This window comes from Mus caroli, chromosome 16 (assembly GCF_900094665.2).
Source record: "Mus caroli chromosome 16, CAROLI_EIJ_v1.1, whole genome shotgun sequence".
Lineage (NCBI taxonomy): Eukaryota > Metazoa > Chordata > Mammalia > Rodentia > Muridae > Mus > Mus caroli.
In genome coordinates this window covers 19,760,712-19,779,861 of record NC_034585.1, presented here as the reverse complement: position 1 = coordinate 19,779,861, position 19,150 = coordinate 19,760,712, and the positions used below count along the sequence as shown (strand labels likewise).

The window sequence follows — 19,150 nt, the reverse complement described above, 5'->3', positions numbered from 1 at the left end:
AGTGGTGTGAGCATCACAGAAAAAAATCCTAGCGAAAAAAAAAAAAAAAAAAAAAAAAAAAAAAAAAAAAAAAAAAAAAAAAAAAGAGTTAATACCAGCGTCGGCTTTAGGTTTGATAATGTGCTGTTATATAAGATGTTATCATTGCTGGATGCTGGGTGAGTGGGACATGAGAAAAAGTACTATATTTACAACTTCTCATGAAATACTCCTTACTTTATGTCACCAACCATCACCACCACCACACCACACCACATCACACCTCACCCACTCCTTACTGGCTTCTGGCTTCACCTGAGGAGAGCCCCTCAATGGAAGGAGAGTGGTGTTCTCTTCTCTTTAGAGCCTGCTCTGGCCTCTGTTTGCAAAGGCTGAACTGTGGCCATTCACTGGGCTTGAGATATTGTGATGAGTGCCAGGCTCTGAGGCAACCAAGTGAGGTGCTCAAAGGACGGAGTGGTGGCACTAGCTTAGCCCTGGATGCGGTGCTGGGCCCCTATGATTTGGAGTCTCTGGAATCTGGGCCTTCCAGGGGCATATATGTGTGTCTTCCCACCATACCTCATGGCCACAATCACTAACCAGGCTTTTCTTGCCTTCTTTTCTTCTGTTTCCAGGATGCTTCAATTGCACACAGATTCCATATGATGAGAGAGAAACACCCTGAAAAATTCAACAGCAGGTAAGCGAGCTCGCTGGCTGCCGTGGTGGCACCCTGCCTGCCCGGCTCTGCAGCCAGTGCGGGCCTCCCACCTGCTACCACGGAAATGTCCTTGGCCTGGGTCGACCGCCAGGGGACTTCGCTTTCCTGCCACGTTGCCGGAAGGAGGGTTTCCATTTCTAAGAAGGAAAAAAAAAAATGTCAGAAACCTGCCACAGCGTAGCTGCCGGTCCCCTCCCGCAGGAACTGAACAGAGGGAGGGGTCTGGGGACGGCATGAGTGGCAGGGAGCCTGCCTTTGGCCTCCTGGAACCCCTCCAGGAACTTAGAGGTTTCCTCTCAAAAGCCAGCGTCCCGCAGGGGGTTGGGGGAGCGAAAGGCTCTGCTAGGGTCTTAGACCCGAGGAGGTGCCAGACACTCTCCTGGACAGCAGAGGGCAGCAGCGAGGTCCCTACAATGCTGTGACCATGGAGGGCATCACAGCGGCTTCGTATTGGCTCCTGCATGCCTGGAGATTGGGTTCAAACTGGAAAGAAAAGAGAAAACCAAATCAATTGCAAGAGAACCCAGGTCTGTCTTGCAAAGCGAATGAAATTTACCAGAACCGCGAGGTGACTGGCAAACAATTACCGTGGAGTTGTCCATTTTCCTTTTCTTGCTCATTTCTCTCTCTTCTATGACACTATTGTCTTTGTTGTACTGATTTGAAGATCATTCCTGGATTCCACGCCTGGCCCCAGGCAGGTGGGCAGCAGTGGGATAATAACTTGGACTTGATCTTTGAACCTCAAGGGTTGCTATATTGCGTGAAGCCGCAGAATTCTCCTCAAAGCAGAAGTTCGGGTGTTATTTGAGGACATTTCCCTCCCAGCTCAGCCCCTGACTCCACAGCCTGGGAGCTTTACCAGAAAGAGGCTGAGAACAGTGAGGTAATGTCAAACCCGGATCTAACAGCATCTGAACTGTATTAGGGTGACATTCGGTCTCACTCAGACCCTGGACCCACAGCATACTACAAACATGTCTTGCCAGCCCTTGTTGTCTATAGTCACAAATGGGCAATGACAACCCTTCCTCAACCTCATCACTCCCGTGCATGCATGCACCCACTATTTTTAAACCACTATCATATTTTATTAAAGTATTTACATGGAAGAGTCCTATTTACACTGGGAAAATAGGCAAACTTTAAGATGTTTAAAACTCAAATACCAATTTGTTAATGACAAGAAAAGATGACAGGCATAAAACCCAAGTTCAGTTGTGCCCAAAGCTTTGAGATCATTGATATTGCGACTATTGAGGGTCTGCACCCTCAGCAGGCATGTGGTGTAGGCTCAGAGATAAGTAGGTGCCAGAAGGAACCTTTCTCAAGAGACCAGATCTCCTGACAATAGGTAGTTTACGTGCTGGTTTCAAAGCTTCTTGTTTCGCCTCTTCAAGTCTTTTTCTGAGGTGGCCTTGAGCTCCATTGATGGGCCAGGCAGCATGGAGTGGTAGCCTTTTGAGAATAGCCACTTTGGGGGATTTCTCGTTGTGTTCCAACTCTTGGCCAGCTCGTTTCTTCCTTGATGTTCAAGGATGCTGTGTCCACAGGCTCCCCTTCTCCGCTGTCTGAGGACCTGGCCTGGCACGTTGCTGTTGTTACTAAGCTGTTTCAGGACCGCCCGCCCAGCTTGGTCCTCTTGGTGCCTGGATAGAACTTCCCTTTAGAAGTGGTGCTCATAAGGGCAACAGGCCCCTCTTGGTCATCTACATGGGATGTGTGGAGGTGTGCTGTGGCCTCTTCAGGAAGTGGCCCTGACTTGAACCTTTTGGCAGAAGTCTGCCTGTTTCCCACACAAATAATATTGATTTCTGCCTCGTCCATCCTCTTGTTCTTCCTCTACAAAAAGAACCAAACCTGTGTCCTCTCTTCTCCCAGAAAGGCAGACAGATGCTCATCCCAGCGGAATAGCAGCCTCAGGACTGCTTTTTGGAAAAAACTGAACAAAACGACAACAACAAAAAATCTCTCGTTCTACCCATTCTACAGACTTTTAGTGTCTTCTTTACACCCACATACCTTCACAGGTTCTCAGGTGCATGTGTCTGGGAAACCGATGGGTTCTGCTCATTCACTCATTCATTCATTCACTCACTCACTTACTTACCTGCTCATCCACTCACTCATTCACCTATTCACTCATTCACTTGCTCACTCATTCATTCATTCATTCACTCATTCACTTGTTCACTCATTCATTTGTTCACTTGCTCACTCATTCATTCACTCACTCACTCAAAAACATCTTTTGAAAATATACTGTAGACTACACGCTATTAAGTGTTTGGGACAGATGACCCAGAACTCACCGCCCACTGCCTTCTGCAACCCCACTGGAAGCAGACTGAAAAGCAGGGTGCATACCAGTGTGTATGAAGTGATGTGTCTACACAGAGGAGACCTAAAAGAATACAAAGCAAGAAAATGGAGCTGGCATGGAGGGCTTTCTAATGGCAAAAGATGCCCCACTGGGGATAAAAAAAAAATCAAGAATCCGTTTTTTACAACTTGATAAAAAAAGAAGGGCCGTCCACAGAGAGAGAACCAGATGTGCCTGAACATAAAGTGCTAAGGCACAGCGTGCGAGGGAAGAAGCCCTTAGTGCAGCTGTTGCATGGACCCTTGCTGTGGAAAGGAAGTCAGCTCTGTTGTTTTTAGAGAATAAGGAAGCAAAAGATGAAGTTTCTCCACGTTCCAAAAATTAAGGCAGAGCAACATATGAGCTGAATAGAGCATCAGAAAATCACATTATTAAGTCCAATTAGAAAGACAGATCTGTCCAGGAGGAAAAAATATCACAGCATGCACCTCAGTGCAGAGTGCAGGAATTCACCATGGCCTCTCCACCTTCTGCTTCCCACTTCCCAGGTCCCATTAGCAGGAGCACTGCTACATTGCTGGGGTTCAAGCCCCATGTTGCACCTGGTAGAGATGGCAGGCATATGGACTTGAATTTAAGTCTGTGTGCTTGCTTGAGAAATGAAGTTGTTCAGAGGCAGTGCCTGTTTTATAGCCACCAGCCGTTTCTTCTGGAGAACTTTGGGTCAATGCTACTCCATCCTGTTTGCTTGCCTGTATCCAAAAAACCCAGGAGGATTCAACTTGTCCACTGAGAGAAAGGCAGGCAGGCAGGCAGGCAGGCAGCCATTTTCTCTAGGCTTCCTTATTTAGCATGGGAGATGGTTTTAAATAGGCAGGTGGTTGTTGCCATGGTAACCCCATTACACCAGCAGCTAAACTTAGGAAGGGCCACAAGGGATAGGAAGAAAGCCTGATACCCAGGATTTGAAAATGTAAACGATATTATCAAACAAAGCTTCATTTTACTGGGCAGAACACAAGTTCTTCAAAGAGTGGTTGCTGCTTGGCTGCAAGCCTTTAGCATTAATGCCTAAAACTGGCCCCCCTCAGGGATAACCTTGAGGCTAAATATAGAATTGGTCTGTTTGTTTCGTTTTCAACAAGAGAGGGCTAGTCAGGGCTGAGCTCTCACTTTGCTAGTCTGCTTGGGACTACTCTAAACATTCTTAGCCCAGGAGCCAAAGGCTTCAGTGGTTCTGAGAACATTTTGAAATTGCACCAAAGACAATGTGTGTATATCTGTGTCTGTGTCTGTGTTAAGAGGCATCAAATTATGACTCTATTGTTGGGGTTTCTTTACCCCCATCCCCAGTGATCTCTCTAAACTAGTTGTTGCCAGGGAAAGTGGTAATTTTATGAAGCCAAGGTCTCTCCAGCGGAATAACTTTGTTAAAGGAATAAAAGCCAGACCCAAGGAGGTAGCAGTGTGAGCTATCTCAGACAAGTAAGGCCTCAGGAGGTGGCAGTGTGAGCTATCTCAGACAAATCAGGCCCCTGGCACTTTTCCTACTTTAGCTGTTATGGAAAGTGGTGTCTCACTGTCAGCATAAAGAACACAGAGCTTTAATTCTACTGAGATTATAACATGTTAGAAAGTGTTCTGCTGTAAATGAGGCATGGCCCCTGACTTTAAGGAATTCATAATCTAGCCAGGCGTGGTAGTGGTGAACTCCTTTAACCCCAGCATTCAGGAGGCATAGGCAGATGGGTCTCTGGGAGTTTGAAGCCAGCCTAGTCTACATAGTGAGTTCTAAAACAGTCAGGGTTCTGTAAAAGGAAAGGAAAGGAAAGGAAAGGAAAGGAAAGGAAAGGAAAGGAAAGGAAAGGAAAGGAAAGGAAAGGAAAGGAAAGGAAAGGAAAGGATAAGAAAGGAAGGAAGGAAGGTTGGAAGAAAGGAAAGAATTCATACATAGTCTAGTAAAGATGGGAAAATAATCCTCAATTTTTTTACAAATTATTTTTATACAAAAGGAATTTGCATTTAGCAAACTACTGGAAATACAGGCAGTGGCTCAGCTTAGTAGAACATATTAATGTCATACCTCAAAGTCCATTCCTAAATAGACTGCGTCTTGAGTATAGAACACAAAACTAAGATAACCAAACTAAGAATGTTGATTCATTTTGAGCTCCAGCTCAAGGCCAAGTAGTTAACTAGGTATTTTATAATCCATTAAATTATTTAACTCTCAAAACAACCTTGCAACGTAAGTGCTGGGCAGTCTGGAATTCTGACTCTGTGAGATAAGGTAACAGCCTGAGAGGGCGTCACACACTGACCCTTAAGCGCTGAGCTTGGTTTGTTCTCTAAACTACCACTCACCACTCAAATCTGGAGTTTAAGCCCAGGAGTCTGTCCGAGGTCTCACTTGTATAGGTCAATGTACCTAAGGCCTTCTATGTGCTGTCCACAGGACCCTACTCAGTAGTCATTGAAACATATAAGGGGGAGTGTTGTTGCTCCCATTTTAGAGATGAAGAAACTAAGGCCAAGGGTGATGGAAACACTGTGTGCTTCCCCACCTTTGTGAACTGCCTCCATGGAAAAACATTCTTGTAGGCTTATGAAAGAGGGACAAGGACATCACCCCTTCATATCTCCTATAATCTTAAGTCTTCTCTCTATTCCACTGTCACAGCCAGGAGCAAGACTAGTTATGGGATCTCTGGGACCCACAGCAAAATCCAAACGTACAATCTCTAAGAAGTTTGTGTGCAAGCATTAAACTAAACCAAGAGCCCACCTCAGGGCAGGGAGTGGAACGACTAACAGATGCCGTACCTATGTGGTGGCGATGGCAAGAGAGATGAGTTAATTAAAAGGCACATTGGTTGGAGCTTGCAGAGTAGACAATTTGCAAAAGAGGTAGACGAAGAGAGTGAAGAAAGTTTTAACTGGTGATGGGGGGAGGGGCAGTGAGTCTCAATTTTCTAAGCAGGTAGTGGCTGGTGTTCACAGAGAAGAAAAGGGCACTGCCCCTATCTTCTGGATAGCCTACCAACGTTCTCAAGAAGTTTCCAGACTGTGAAGTTTTGTGTATCTGAAATCTACTCCTTAAAGCCACCCAGTGTCCCAGTCAGTGAACAAACTGAAAGAGTCTCACTGTGGAGTTTTTTTTTTTTTTACTGGTGCCATGGGAACCCCGAGCACTGGAGGAATGTGTTATATAAACCTGTTGAGTGTCATCCACTTGAGCACGTCCCTCAGCAACTGAGCCTGAAGCAGCCAGTTATTTCCTGTCAGGCCTTTCAAAGGGTTCACATCAGTGCTGCCAGCAGCTGACTGGCCATCTTTCCTAAAAGTCCTATAGCTGACCATCTTTCCAGTTAGCAGGCTCTGGAGTGTTGGCTTCCTGGAGCAGGGCCAAGAAGCTGATGAGGGGTTCCCCAGAAATCTTAATGTAGCTTGACTCTGTAGAAGGTTAGAACATACGTTGCAAAGAACCAAGTGCTTAGTAGATATTTATAGAAGGAGGCAGCAGGCCACAGCCCAAGCTGGCATCAAAATTTGGCTCTGCCGATTACTGGCTGTGTGACCTTGGGCATTTAAATTAATCTCTTTAATCCTTTGCTTCCTCCCTTGAAAGTCTGGCAAGGTTGCCAGAGGCTTGGTGAAGAACGTCTACGGTGAGTGGTAGGAACTCAACAACATTTGTTGTTGAACATCACTGATCCGCAAGCATGGGGGCTTAGCATTGCCTTAAATCACTGATAAGCGCTGACAGTGTACATCTTTGATGGAATGCCAAGCAAGACGTAGCTCTTGTTCAATCGTTGTTATGTAGACGGGACCCTTAAACTGAGAAGTTGGAGGAAACTAGAAGTTGTGTAAAAACTGACCAATGGGAAGATTCATTAAGCAGGGTTGGGTTGAGTTGGGTTGAATTCTCCTGGATTAGAGCTGTGGAGAAAATTCCTTCCACTGGCACCATGAGGCAGTGTGGGGTCTAAGTACCAGAGATTCTAAGGCTAAAAACTGAAGGCTGGACTAAGGTAGGGAGGCAAGACTCAAGCTGACATGGTAGTGGGAGGAGAAAGAGAGGGAAGGAGGGAGGGAGAAAGAGAGGGAGAGAGGGAGGGAGGAAGAGAGGGAGAGAGGGAGGGAGGAAGAGAGGGGGGAAGGAGATAAGGAAGGAGGGTGGGTTCATGACAGATGCCAGGTGCTACTGGAATGCTTAGGGCTTACCAGGCTCTGCAGGATACCTCTGGCAAAGGACAGGTGCCCCAGGCAGTTTGGTGCTGAACGTGTGTGTGACTATTCACATCCATGACCATGTAACTGACTGTTCTCATCGATGGAGCTCTCGCTCCTCACTCCCGTCTCTCACCTTCACTACTCCCCAGCCTCAGCTGAGCACAGAGATGGTAGGTGGGAGTGCACACAGACTAGCACGGTCCGTGCATTCAATTTTGGAAGTTCAAGGGCTACCTCTCCTTGATTGCCTGTGGCATGCCCAACCTTTATACCACTTACATAACAAATGCTTTTATCTAAAAATGAAACCATTTTAAGGTATTCCTTCCTGAGCCCCATGAATTGCAGTCTAGCTATGCAGCTTTATAACAGCAGCAACAGGAGTTCACCTTTCTAGATACTCAGCATCTCAAGAGAGGTGCTCAGTGGGCCAAACTGTCTGCTCCTGTTTCCTTTAATATAGAAAATGATCTTTTAAAATATTTGGAGTTTAGAAAAGCCCCCACATGAAGTTCATCATGGTGTTTTCTACTTTTTTAGTCTTCCTACTTGTGGGTATTTTATAAGAGAAATGAAACCCTTATGTTTCGATCATCTTTAAGGCCAGCAATGGTCAATTGAGTCTTTTTCTAATTGCTTCCCTCTGATGACCTTTCTTGTGCCTCTCCATTATACTTATAAGGACCCTGAGAGACACTGGACCCATTCTAATCTCCCAATCTCCCCCATTGCCAGGTCAACAGACTGGCAATTTGTATCGCAGTTAGAAGTCTTGATTCCTTTTTGCCACGTAACCTACCATATCCATACTTCTGGGGGTCAGATCATTACAATTTCAGTGTTATTCTGCCAACTTAGGAATTATTGTGAGAATTCAATAGAGAAATGTATTTAAAGTGTGTATCGTGAAGTATAGCACAACAGTAGCTAATATTTTTAGAACTGTTCTCCCTACTGAGGTTGACCCTGTGGCAGATAAAGGTTATATTAGCTAATTCAGAATCCAGGATTCTCCATGGTGGAGGAATAGGTATCTGGTGGTCATAGCTTGAGTCACCAGGGTGGAAATGTTTGGTATATGTTTTATCTTGATTTAAACAAACAAACAAACAAACAAACAAAAAACACCATTCTCCAACAAGATAACAACCTATTTGTCATCATATACTTTAGTAACACTGGACATATAAACAAACAAACAAACACCATTCTCCAACAAGATAACAACTTATTTGTTATCATATACTTTAGTAACACATCGTATAGTATTTAATGAAATGAATTGCATTATTAGTGTAAATTATTTAGAAAGCAAACAAAAGCTAAAAGGCACCAGCCATGGCTCAGAAACACTTGTGGCATAGTGGTGCATTTCAACTGCTAGTCTAATAGACATATCACGAAACTAATATGATACCTGTTTTTATAAAATTGAATGGACTACTTCCTAAGTGTTTTTCTTTAGACAAGCCATTCAATCTCCCTGTAGAAAAATAACCCATGCCATGCCTGATCCCCGGAAATCTGATCCGATCAACATCCAGTTCCTCTCAGCATTTCCCTGTACAGTTCTACTTCCTTGAGACTACGCCATATACACGAATTTAAAACATTATTATAGTAGCAATAAATGTTATCTCAGAAGCATTTATATGTAGCTGTGAATTAGATAAACAATTTTGACTCCAGGCAGGTTGTTTGCACCAGCCTGAGAACTCTCTGGATTCTCAAATGTTGCTCATGCACACAGGAGCTAATTTTGATATGCCTTGACTAGTTCAATTGTTGGGCACTTCTAAACCTCTCTGCGACTAACAAACACTCCCCTCTGGTATTCCTGAGTTAACATCTTTTACAAATCTTTATTTCATCTCTGCTACCCTCCTAGAACCACTTTCCTGGATGCCAGCAGGCCTTTAAGTTTCATCTTTTTGCTTCTCCATCATGGCAATTCTCTGTCTTCTTTCCCTCACCCTCGTTCCCTTGCCCATGCAATCTAAAAGTCCAGCCCCATCTCCCTGCCCAGACATTGCTCATATGGCAATTCTTTATTATCAATCGAAGCCAGTTTGGGGCAGGGACCCTTGGGTCTGGAAGGTCGGCCTTTCGGAGCGTAAATAAGACAAACCATTAGAATCGATTCCCAACATTTATAGACTGTGAAAGGAGAATTATGAAAAAGCAAATGATCAGAGTAAGTTTATTCAAAGTAGGGATTTGATCAATATTTTCCAATTTAATAAAAAAATCACAATTGTTTTGTTGAGTCAATAGGAGAGCTTTAGAGAGATTATTCAAGTCCCTTTGCAGTTGAAGTAGCCGTCCGGCGTACCAGGCAGCTAGCTCTTCTGCTCTAAAGGATAAATAAAAGCTGAAAAGATTCTAATTCTCTCAGTTCCAGGCCCTAGACACAGTTTTGCTTTGTCTCAGTGGGACCTGTTCCTGTTTATTCGTCAGGGACAGTAGGGTTGCTATCTGAACCTCACAGCCATCAAGCTTTTAACCATGAGAGCATGTGGTAAACGCTCAGGAACTGGTCTGCCGGACTCAATAGTAGCTGTCACCTGAGGAGGACTCTAGTATACCCTGACTGAATTGATACAGTCGTCCAAGTATAAGACAGATGTTGTCAACTAATTTTACAGAGGTTCAAAGGGGGAAGTGCCACAGACCTACTAGTCACAAGATGGGGTGGAAAGTGTCACACGTTAAAAACAGGCCTGTCTGCCTTCACGAGCTCAGATGTCTGACCGCTCTTCTATGATTTCTTGTGCCCAGTTTGTTAGTGTGGCCAGCCAAGAAAAGATACAGCCAAAGAAGAGCCTAGAGAAGCCACAGAGCCAACTGAAGGACTATATGAAACCCACAACCAAACTGCACTTGTTTCTCTAGAGAACCAGCGGGTGCACTGGGAATGGGCTGCGAGGGGATGCACAGCAGGAAACTCTCCATCTCAGCTCAAGAGCTGGTGGGGGGGAACAGGAGACAACACTTCTGGTCTAGAGACATACCAAAGCCTGAAATACCGAGGAAAGTCAGATCCCAAAAGCAGAATGCTTGATTCATCTGCAACAGTGAGCTTGTCACTCTCTTCTCAGTCCAGGAGTAAATGTTGACTGCACCATCAAGCCACACCAGATGAGAGTTCTGCCCAGTACACCAAGACTGCCTGGGTATCATGGCTGAGGCCTCTCCCATCTTGTCCTGCTTAACTGCTAGTGTTACTAAGTTGTTCCTTCAACCCAACCTGCTGCTCCTCCTCAGCCCCACCCTAAAGCTGCTCATTGACACGTGGTTGTTATCTTGATATCACTACACCCAGAGTCTCCTGCCAGAACCTACGTTCTGTTCCATTCTATAGGACCCTAAGCTCTCTTGCTATTTACACTGTTCCTTCTCCACAAGCATCCGAGCCACCCCTTGTTGGCTCCCCCATTCTTCTTACCTTCCTGTTACACCTGTCCTTGTGCTCCTGGCCTCAGCTGGTATGACATCTCCTCTTCTGGTATCAGCTATTGTTTCAAAGGGCAGCCCTACTGACCCAAGGACTCCATCCATGACCAGCCCTAGCACTGGTCCCCCATATTTGTACTTGATTTTCTCTTAGAATATGTCTAGAAAGCTCTCATTGCCCTCTTTAATGTGTATAGCCTATTATTGGAGGGGGAACAGACCTGCTGGTTGCACCAACTCATGTGGCCATTTTCAGCTCAGAATGGCCTCATCTTATTTGGGATCCACAGAACTTAAACTGAAAAGGTAGCATGATGCTCTTCACTCTGCCAAAATGCATTGGGCTATCTGTCCAAATAACCCACTTCTTTTAAAGAGTAATCAATGTTTTCAAGAGTCAGGCCCAGCAGTGGTGGCACACACCTTTGATCTCAGCACTTGGGAGGCAGAGACAGAGTTTCTGTGAGTTTGAGGCCAGCCTGGTCTACAGAGTGAGTTCCGGGGCAGCCAAGGCTACACAGACAAACCCTGTCTCGAAAACAAACAAAATGCTTTAGTTTAACTCCTCATTTAAATAAACTTTGCTTAAGGGAAATTTTGACACTCTTACTACTTGACCACAGAAAATTTTGGAAGCAGCCTTTCCGTCCCTTCCATCAGAAAATTAGTGACTCTTAGTGAAATAAGTTGTCTATGAAGAAATCTTAAGGAAACAGCTTTGCAACTCTGCTGTGAGGCCACGCAGCCCCGGTGTGAAATACAGACACAGATCCTGGAGTGTTCTTGGATTCAGCATGCCGGGAGCTGGGTGTTGGTCCTCACCTTGTTCCTCTTTCCTGTGAGCCGTTGGGAAGTTACTTGCTTCTCTGGCTGTTAGTGCTCTGGTGTGTAAAACACAAGTGCCAACCATCTCACAAGGTGCATAGAGAAGTTAGACTGGACAGATAAAAACCATCTGAAAAGGTGTCTATTGGTTGCTCTGGGGATTAGCAAGGAGGCCATCATAGCTGCGTGTCTGTCAGCTCTACAGAGACAGTAGGACTCTGTTGTAAAGGGATGGCACTGTGGCTCTTGTGTAATAGCCTTAGCTTTGGACAAGACTTGAGCTTGCAGCCTCCTTGGTGGTATCAACGTGCTCCCCGTTTGCCCTCTGTGGAGTGTCAGGAGACCTCTACTTTGAAGCCTGAAGGAGTGTTTACACTCTGGTGTTCAGAGAGAGGGGTCCCATCACTTCACTTTTTACAGAGAGCATTTCCCGATCTTCTGACACTCTTCAGTAAGTGGAGGGCTCTCCTAACCCCAAGAATGTACTTTGTAGCCTGCTGAAGTGTCAGAGACTTGGGCAGTCTCTTATATTTGTGTTTATTGAACATACACTTAAGGAGAATTCCTCACTCTCTAGTAACAAGACATTTTCTATTCTGTTCAATAGCAAACTCCTCTAATCTTGAGAGTGGGCCTTTTTGGAAAGCATTCCAAAGCGCCAATCAAGCCAAGAGCCTCGCATTGCCTTTGAACTCAATGAGCTGAGAGTTCTGTTGGCTTTGGGCTGTCATGGGGCACAAGGTAATGAGAAGGTCATGGATAAGTTAAAAACTCAAACTATTAATTTCAGCAAAGCTTTTATTGGAGTGTTCCACTAGTCAGGCTCTTACCTTTCTCTTCCAAATCACCTTGTCTCAGAGCTGGAGGTCGGGGGGGGGGAGGAGAGCAATGGCCAGTGCTCAGAATCAAGGGTTGAGAGGAAAAGAGAACAAATTGAATGTCGATAGCCCGAGTCCTGGTCTTACTCAGTCATAATCCTTTCTCCCATCTAACTACCAAGTGTGGGTAGGAGGTTGGGGTAGTCAACAGAAAGTCTGTGCATTAAAGCGGCATGAAGAAGTAGATAACCTATTAACCAGATGGTTCATCCCTTTGTCATTGAAACTTTATGGCATAGTGTTAAGTTCTTGAATAGTCACCATTTGTCAAAACTGGAAACTCAGGGGAAAGACAAACGGCTACTTTCCCAGTTCTGAAAAGACAATTAAGCGTACATAATTATTGAAAATATCACCAGGTTAAGCCTTTACCCCACTGGAGCCAGTGAGCCATTGTGTTAGGACACAGAACTAAATATATCAGCACCTTGGGTGGGAAGGAAGTAGAAGAGGCACTTGAAACCACTCCTGGGAGTTTTGTGTAGGTAAGCTACAAAGGCCTATATGAGAGGGTCACATATCCACAGGCCAGCAGAGGTCAGGGGGCTGACATCAGTGAGATGGACAGATGGCTATAAGGCGTCACAGAGTGGTGGGGACTCCAGAAAACTGGAAAGCACAAGCAAGTGAACATAAAGTGAATGACCAGCACCAGCTGCAGCCAGATGTCAGAACAGCAAGCAATCTGGTGCTGGCCTCTCAAAAGAAAAAAAAAAAAGGTGCATGTATGTTCATGCACATGCGTGTGCCTATATACATGCATAATTTTCTACTTTTAAAAGGCTCTGTGCAAGTCCACTCCTAGGCCCTAAGATCCTGCCCCTCCAAGCTATCATGCTGGTACCCAGGAATTAACAATGTAAAGGTGTGGTGAAAACCAAGGGTTTCTTTTTCTTGTTTGACTTGATCTGCAAATTGCTGGTGCTACTGATGTAAGTAAGTCTCCTACCAGCCGGCTTCAGAACATTTGAGAAGTCAGCATGTTTGTAATAACAAAATGTTCCAAAACATCATAAAAGACATGAGCCCACAAGAAAAGGACCCAGGTAGGAGGACCTAAAATCTAAGTCTGATTCAGAAATCCATGCCAAGAGAAAGTGAGGAAGGAAAATGCACAGTCCCTGTTTTAGGCTAAAAAGAAAAAAAAAAAAATGGGAGCAGTGTGAAGAAGCAGCGAGGACGACCCAGGACAGAGCAAACCTGCACGCCACTGTATCCCCGTGCTCAGAGCCAATGCCCCCTGCTACCACCATGCCCCAAAGAAAGGCTGAAGGGGATGCTAAAAGAGACAAAACCAAGGTGAAGGACGAGCCACAGAGAAGATCTGCAAGGTTGTCTGATAAACCTACTCCTCCAAAGCCAGAGCCCAAACCTAAAAAGGCCCCCGAGAAGAAGGGAGAGAAGGTACCCAAGGGGAGGAAGGGAAAAGTCGACAACGAGAAGAAGGTGAATAATCCTGCAGAAAATGGAGATGCCAAAACAGATCAGGCACAGAAAGCTGAAGGTGCTGGAGATGCCAAGTGACATGTGTGCATTTTTGCTGTGTACCTCTGGTGACTGTACAGTTTGAATACTATTTTTTATCAAGTTTTATAAAAACTGCAGAATTTCGTTTTACTTTTTTTTTTTTTAAGCTATATTGTTAGCACAGAGAACAGTTCATTACTGGGTGGGGGAAGGATCATGTGTCAGTAACAAAATCTCTCCCAAGCTGGATTTAGGACAGAAAACCTCTTTCCCTGATAATTTTGAAAGGCTCCTGTTGGCTCCCAGGAGAGATATCCTGGTCTTGACCTAGGTGGCCACCAAGGCACAACAATGCCTTGTGGTCTGGGAAAACTCTAAATTCATTTTTATATCCTCTTCCCCCTGTACTATCAACATAGACTTAATTCCCTTAAAAACCAGAGACCTGTTGGAACCTGGCCCCCAAGATTGGTTTTCCAGTCCACTGGGCGATGTGGACTTTGCAGTGACTTCATCCAGTGTTCTCAGAAGAGCGCTGGTTCCTTTTATAAAAGATTGTGGATCTTCAGATTGATAATTCTGCCATGTTCGTTTCCTGAAAGTCAGGGTCAGCTTGTGAAAAGTTGTTAAACAACATCCTTAATATGAGATGTCAACCCTCACGCTAAGCTACTTCCACCTTTTCAAAGCACAAAATGGAGACTTCATTGGGTTTTATAGTGGCTTTCTGATTTTGGTAGTCTATACAAGAAGGGGATTTGGAAGTTTTTGTATAGTGTTGATTGTCTGCCCATGTCCTGCCTGAAATACCATGATTGTTTATGAAAAGTATCCTTAATAAAGCTGGTTACAGTTAGGCTTGGAAAAAAAGAAGAAGAAGAAGAAAAAAATGAGGTCCTATCAAGGAGGATAGATGTGGGCAGGACAGCAAACTAAGTCATCATAATCTCGGGCCCACAGTGATATCCCAAGGTCACCTGCTCCACAGTAAATAGCATTGGCTGGTGCAAACTCCAAATAAGATGGAGAGAGTTGGGAAAATCTAAGAGAACCATTCCTTTTCCTGTGTAATATTTGAGAGCCTTTGATATGGCCTCAACCTAATGAAAATATATAAAAGCAGAACCAAGTATTTCAGGTGAAGTGGCTACTGTTCCTCTGTACCATGGACTCTGACCCTGAGATGAGAGGCCCTGGCAAGAATCACAACCAAGGGGACGTTCATAGCCCAGGACCTGAAGACCAAGCAGGAGGAGATTTAGAATGAGATTTAAGAAGGATAACATTGAGAACGTTCAAATGAAACTCTAAAGCCACAGTCCACCGAGGGCAGCAGGTGTGAGCTAGAAATAAGAAGCCTGGCAGAGGTGGTACCAAGCAGTTCTCCCGGGGACCTGACAGGGAGGAGGAGTGTGAGGATGAACAACTGAGACAGGCTGAGAACTGCCTGCCGGTGAGAGGGACAAACTGAAGACATCCTTGCCAGAATGGGTAGGGTACATCATGTCGCCATGGACCAGTCCTAGATAGTGACAAGAGATGGCAAGCTCATGGAAGTCAAAGTCACTGATACGAGTGTTAAGAACACACACCCAAGCACAAGAAGTCTCAAACATCAGAGTAGAAGCAAGGCAGAGAGCATATGGCTGAGATCGCAAAAAGTTGCCGTGAGAGAGATTCTGCTGGCAGGATCTAACACAGGCTGCCCAGGCAGTCAAGATACTGGCTGAGGCTTTTCTATGCAAGTTTGGTGGTTTTGGTGGTTTGGGGGTTTTTGGGTTTTGTTTTGTTCTTTTTTTTTTTTTTTTTAACTGGCACAAGACTGAGATGGAATGGAGGAAGGAGGGACTGTTTACATAAGCATCTGCCCATCTGGTGAATTTTCTCCTTGTCTTGAGGACAGTTCCATACCTTTAGAAGTAGAAGATACAAAGTTGCTTTTCTTGGACATTATGTGACCAGGAGAATTTTGACTGCTGTGGGATGGAAGGCTCCGGAAACCTAGCTGGAGGTGAACGGACCACCTGGTGTTCTAGGTCAGCAAAAGAAATACTACACCCGCCAAAGCTTAGCCTCTGCGATCCTAGTTCCTTCTGCTAATTTTCAGCTTCCTCCCACATCTCTGGCCCAGGCTCCAGGGTCACCACCAGCGACTGCAGGTTAATTGAGTCTCCATATTTCTTCCCCAGAATGTCGAGGAAAGCAAAGGTAATCCGATCCAAATTCATCAGGAAAGATGTGCTACGTGCATTTCACGTTGTAACTCAGCCACTCATGACTGCAAACCCCCACTTTGTCAGTGGAGTTTGCTTTGGTTCCGTGTATGTAGCATGTAACTATATGTATAGTCTCGGTTTCTCTGTAAGCCAAGTGATGCCATCCCAATCCAAAGATGGAGGAGCTGAGCAACAGACTCAATGGCTTGCCCAAGGCCCCGGAACAGGTGAATGTCTAAAGGATTTGTTTAAGGCTTTCTGGATTCTAATCAGAGCCCCCATCAGCTCAACCCGTCTCCAAACCCAGACTCGGTGCTCTGGGTAACTGGCCATTTAGCTGGGTTAGCGTGGGAAGCCAGTCGCAACATAACACTGTTTCTATGGGTGAGATACACTTGGAATGACAAACAACTGGCTTAAGCAGGGGACTTTTGTAACCTGACCTATCAGAATCTTGTTCAGAAAGGGGGTGGGGGCAGACATATCCAGCCCACATTCTCACTCTGTGATGTCATCTTATCAGCTTTGCATCTCGCAAAGAACAGGGTGAGACCCTTTTTATAAAACATCCCAGTGACACTGCCACAGGAGGTAGATGTAAGCTACAAGGGAGGGACCTGTCGGTGGGTAAAGCCCATATGGTTCAGACATGCAGGTCATCTGTGATAAATGGGAACTAAATTGTTCGCAATGGCTGTGGGCATGCTGAGCTGAGGAGAAGAAAGGATTCTGCTGTCTGTCCCATGGTTATTGGAGATGAGATGTAGACCTGTGTCACCCCAGACAGTTCTACTTTGTAGCCCTGGTTGGTCAGGAGCCAGGAAAAGGCTTTCTTCAGCCAGAGGCTCTCAGCCAAGGACCCGCCTTCTCTGGCCTTCGGGGCTTAAATTCCAATAAGCTGTTCTCGCCTAGCTGTCTTAACTGTCCCCAGCTACCTTCAGGTTCCGGCTTCAAGGGCTGATGGATGGGTGACTACTGAAGAACATAGCATGACCAGAGAAGCTCACCTTTCCCTACCGCCCCTTCCCCTCCAAGCCAGGGTGCCTCTCTAACCCAGTATTTGGCCGCCTTCACTGGTAAACAAGGCTGCCTGAGACAGGCACACTGGGTAAGAGGTTCCGGTTTGTTGTCAGGGTTTGGTTTGTCTTTGGACAGCAGAAAGGAGTTGTTTTCTGGTGGCAAGCACAGATACTGAACCCTCAGATCTCAAGCTTTCGGGGCAGGAAGCTTCTGGCAATGTGGAGCCCACCTTGGCTGTGTGTCTGGGGTTCCCCACAAATCAAAAGCTGGTACTATGTCCATCACTGTAGCAGGTGTCCGAGCAGGCTGCTGGGACTTCTGAGAGACAGTATGTGAGCATGGAGTGTGAGTCTCAAAGACTCCTTTCTCTTTGTTAGGTTTTAAATTGCGTTTTTGTTGAGTGTGTGCAGGTGGGTATATTCAGCGTGTCACAGCACACCTGTGAAGGTCAAAGGAGGGCTTTCTGTAGTGTGTTCTCTCTCTCTCTCAATTTTTAAATGGGCTTCCAAGACTGAACTCGGGTTGTTAGGCTTGCATGGCACTGACCTCGGACACACAGCAGTCCTGGCTCCGCCTCCCACTTCTTTTTTTTTTTTTTTAAAGATTTATTTATTTATTATATGTAAGTACACTGTAGCTGTCTTCAGACACCCCAGAAGAGGGTGTCAGATCTCGTTGCGGATGGTTGTGAGCCACCATGTGGTTGCTGGGATTTGAACTCTGGACCTTCGGAAGAGCAGTCGGGTGCTCTTACCCACTGAGCCATCTCACCAGCCCCCGCCTCCCACTTCTTTAAGGAAGGTTTTGTTATGGGGTGTGTCTATGCATTGCCCTATGTGGTGCAACGGAGGAATTTGTTATTTCAGACTTTGGGAGGCTTTATCATGATTGGATGCCCTCTGGAGGAGGTGTTAGCAGACACATCAAAGATGAATGTGTCCGTAGTCCACAGAACAAGCTGTCTCCAGTGTAGGAGAAGAGCCACTGTTAGGGAATTATATAATCCTTTGGAGTTAAGACTTAGCCTTGAAAGGGGAGGAAAATCCTCCAGCATAAGGTTATGGGTTTGACCAAGTATAAAAGGCAAAGATCAGTAAGGAAGCCCAGACCATTCTGATGAGTACCACAGTACCCCAAGTGAGCATAGCCAGTCAACATTGAGGTTAGATCCTATGAGCCATAAACCTGAATGAGGACCACTAGGTCGCCTGCTTTTTTGACTAAATATTCCATTTCTCTCATATGCCTACGAGACATGGTTGTGGGGGCCAGGAAGAGTAAGGTAGAAAGGAATACAAATTCCAGGTCAGGAGCTACGATTAACATCCCAACTCTGTACTCCAGCCCCACCTCACCCCCACCCCCCAGCTGTACCATCAAAGACTAACTCAGTTTCTTAATAACATACCATGAACAGGATGCTTAAAATAGAACCACCATGCAAAGTGAGTAAGGAGTATTGTGTCCACACGCACCCACCCTTTCACGATGAGAAAGAACACCGTTGCTAACCATCTCCACTGCCCTGCATGGATGCCATATTCACTAAGATCTTTGCAAGCCAGAAGTTCTTTTAAGTTGTAATTCATTTTCCTGTTCTTAGTATTTAACATTCACTTACCATTCAGTCAGTATCTCTTGATACCAAGCAGTAACAGTATAATCAATATAATTATGTTCCATTTATTTATTTATTTAGATTTTTTTTTCAAGACAGGATTTCTCCGTGACAACCCTGGCTATCCTGGAACTCCCTTTGTAGACCAGACTGGCCTCGAACTCACGGAGATCCTCTAACTCTGTATCTGTATCCTGAATGCTGAGATTAAAGCCATGCACCACCCCTTCCATCTCTTCATTAATAATTTAATCTTCTTAATTAATGTTATTCTTTTCTCTTTTTCCCTCCAAACCTTCCCACATGTTCTTTCTTCCTCTTCCTTCCTTCCTTTCTTTCTTCCTTTCTTCTTCCTTCCTTTTTTTCTTTCCTTCTTTCTTCTTTCTCTTTCTCTCTCCTTCTCTCTTTCTT

At 45.2% G+C, this 19,150-nt stretch overlaps 1 protein-coding gene and 1 pseudogene across 2 annotated transcripts in view; both read left to right on the top strand.

The window, feature by feature from the left end:
- The window catches only part of Dgkg (diacylglycerol kinase gamma), a 192,341-nt gene that overhangs the window by 110,208 nt on the left and 62,983 nt on the right, over positions 1-19,150 (top strand). For both annotated transcript variants that reach the window (XM_021184692.2, XM_021184691.2), the window contains one exon: positions 618-682. In XM_021184692.2, coding sequence (XP_021040351.1) covers positions 618-682 — 65 coding nt within the window. The remainder of the gene's footprint in view (positions 1-617; positions 683-19,150) is intronic.
- On the top strand, positions 13,620-13,942 carry LOC110311404 (annotated as a pseudogene).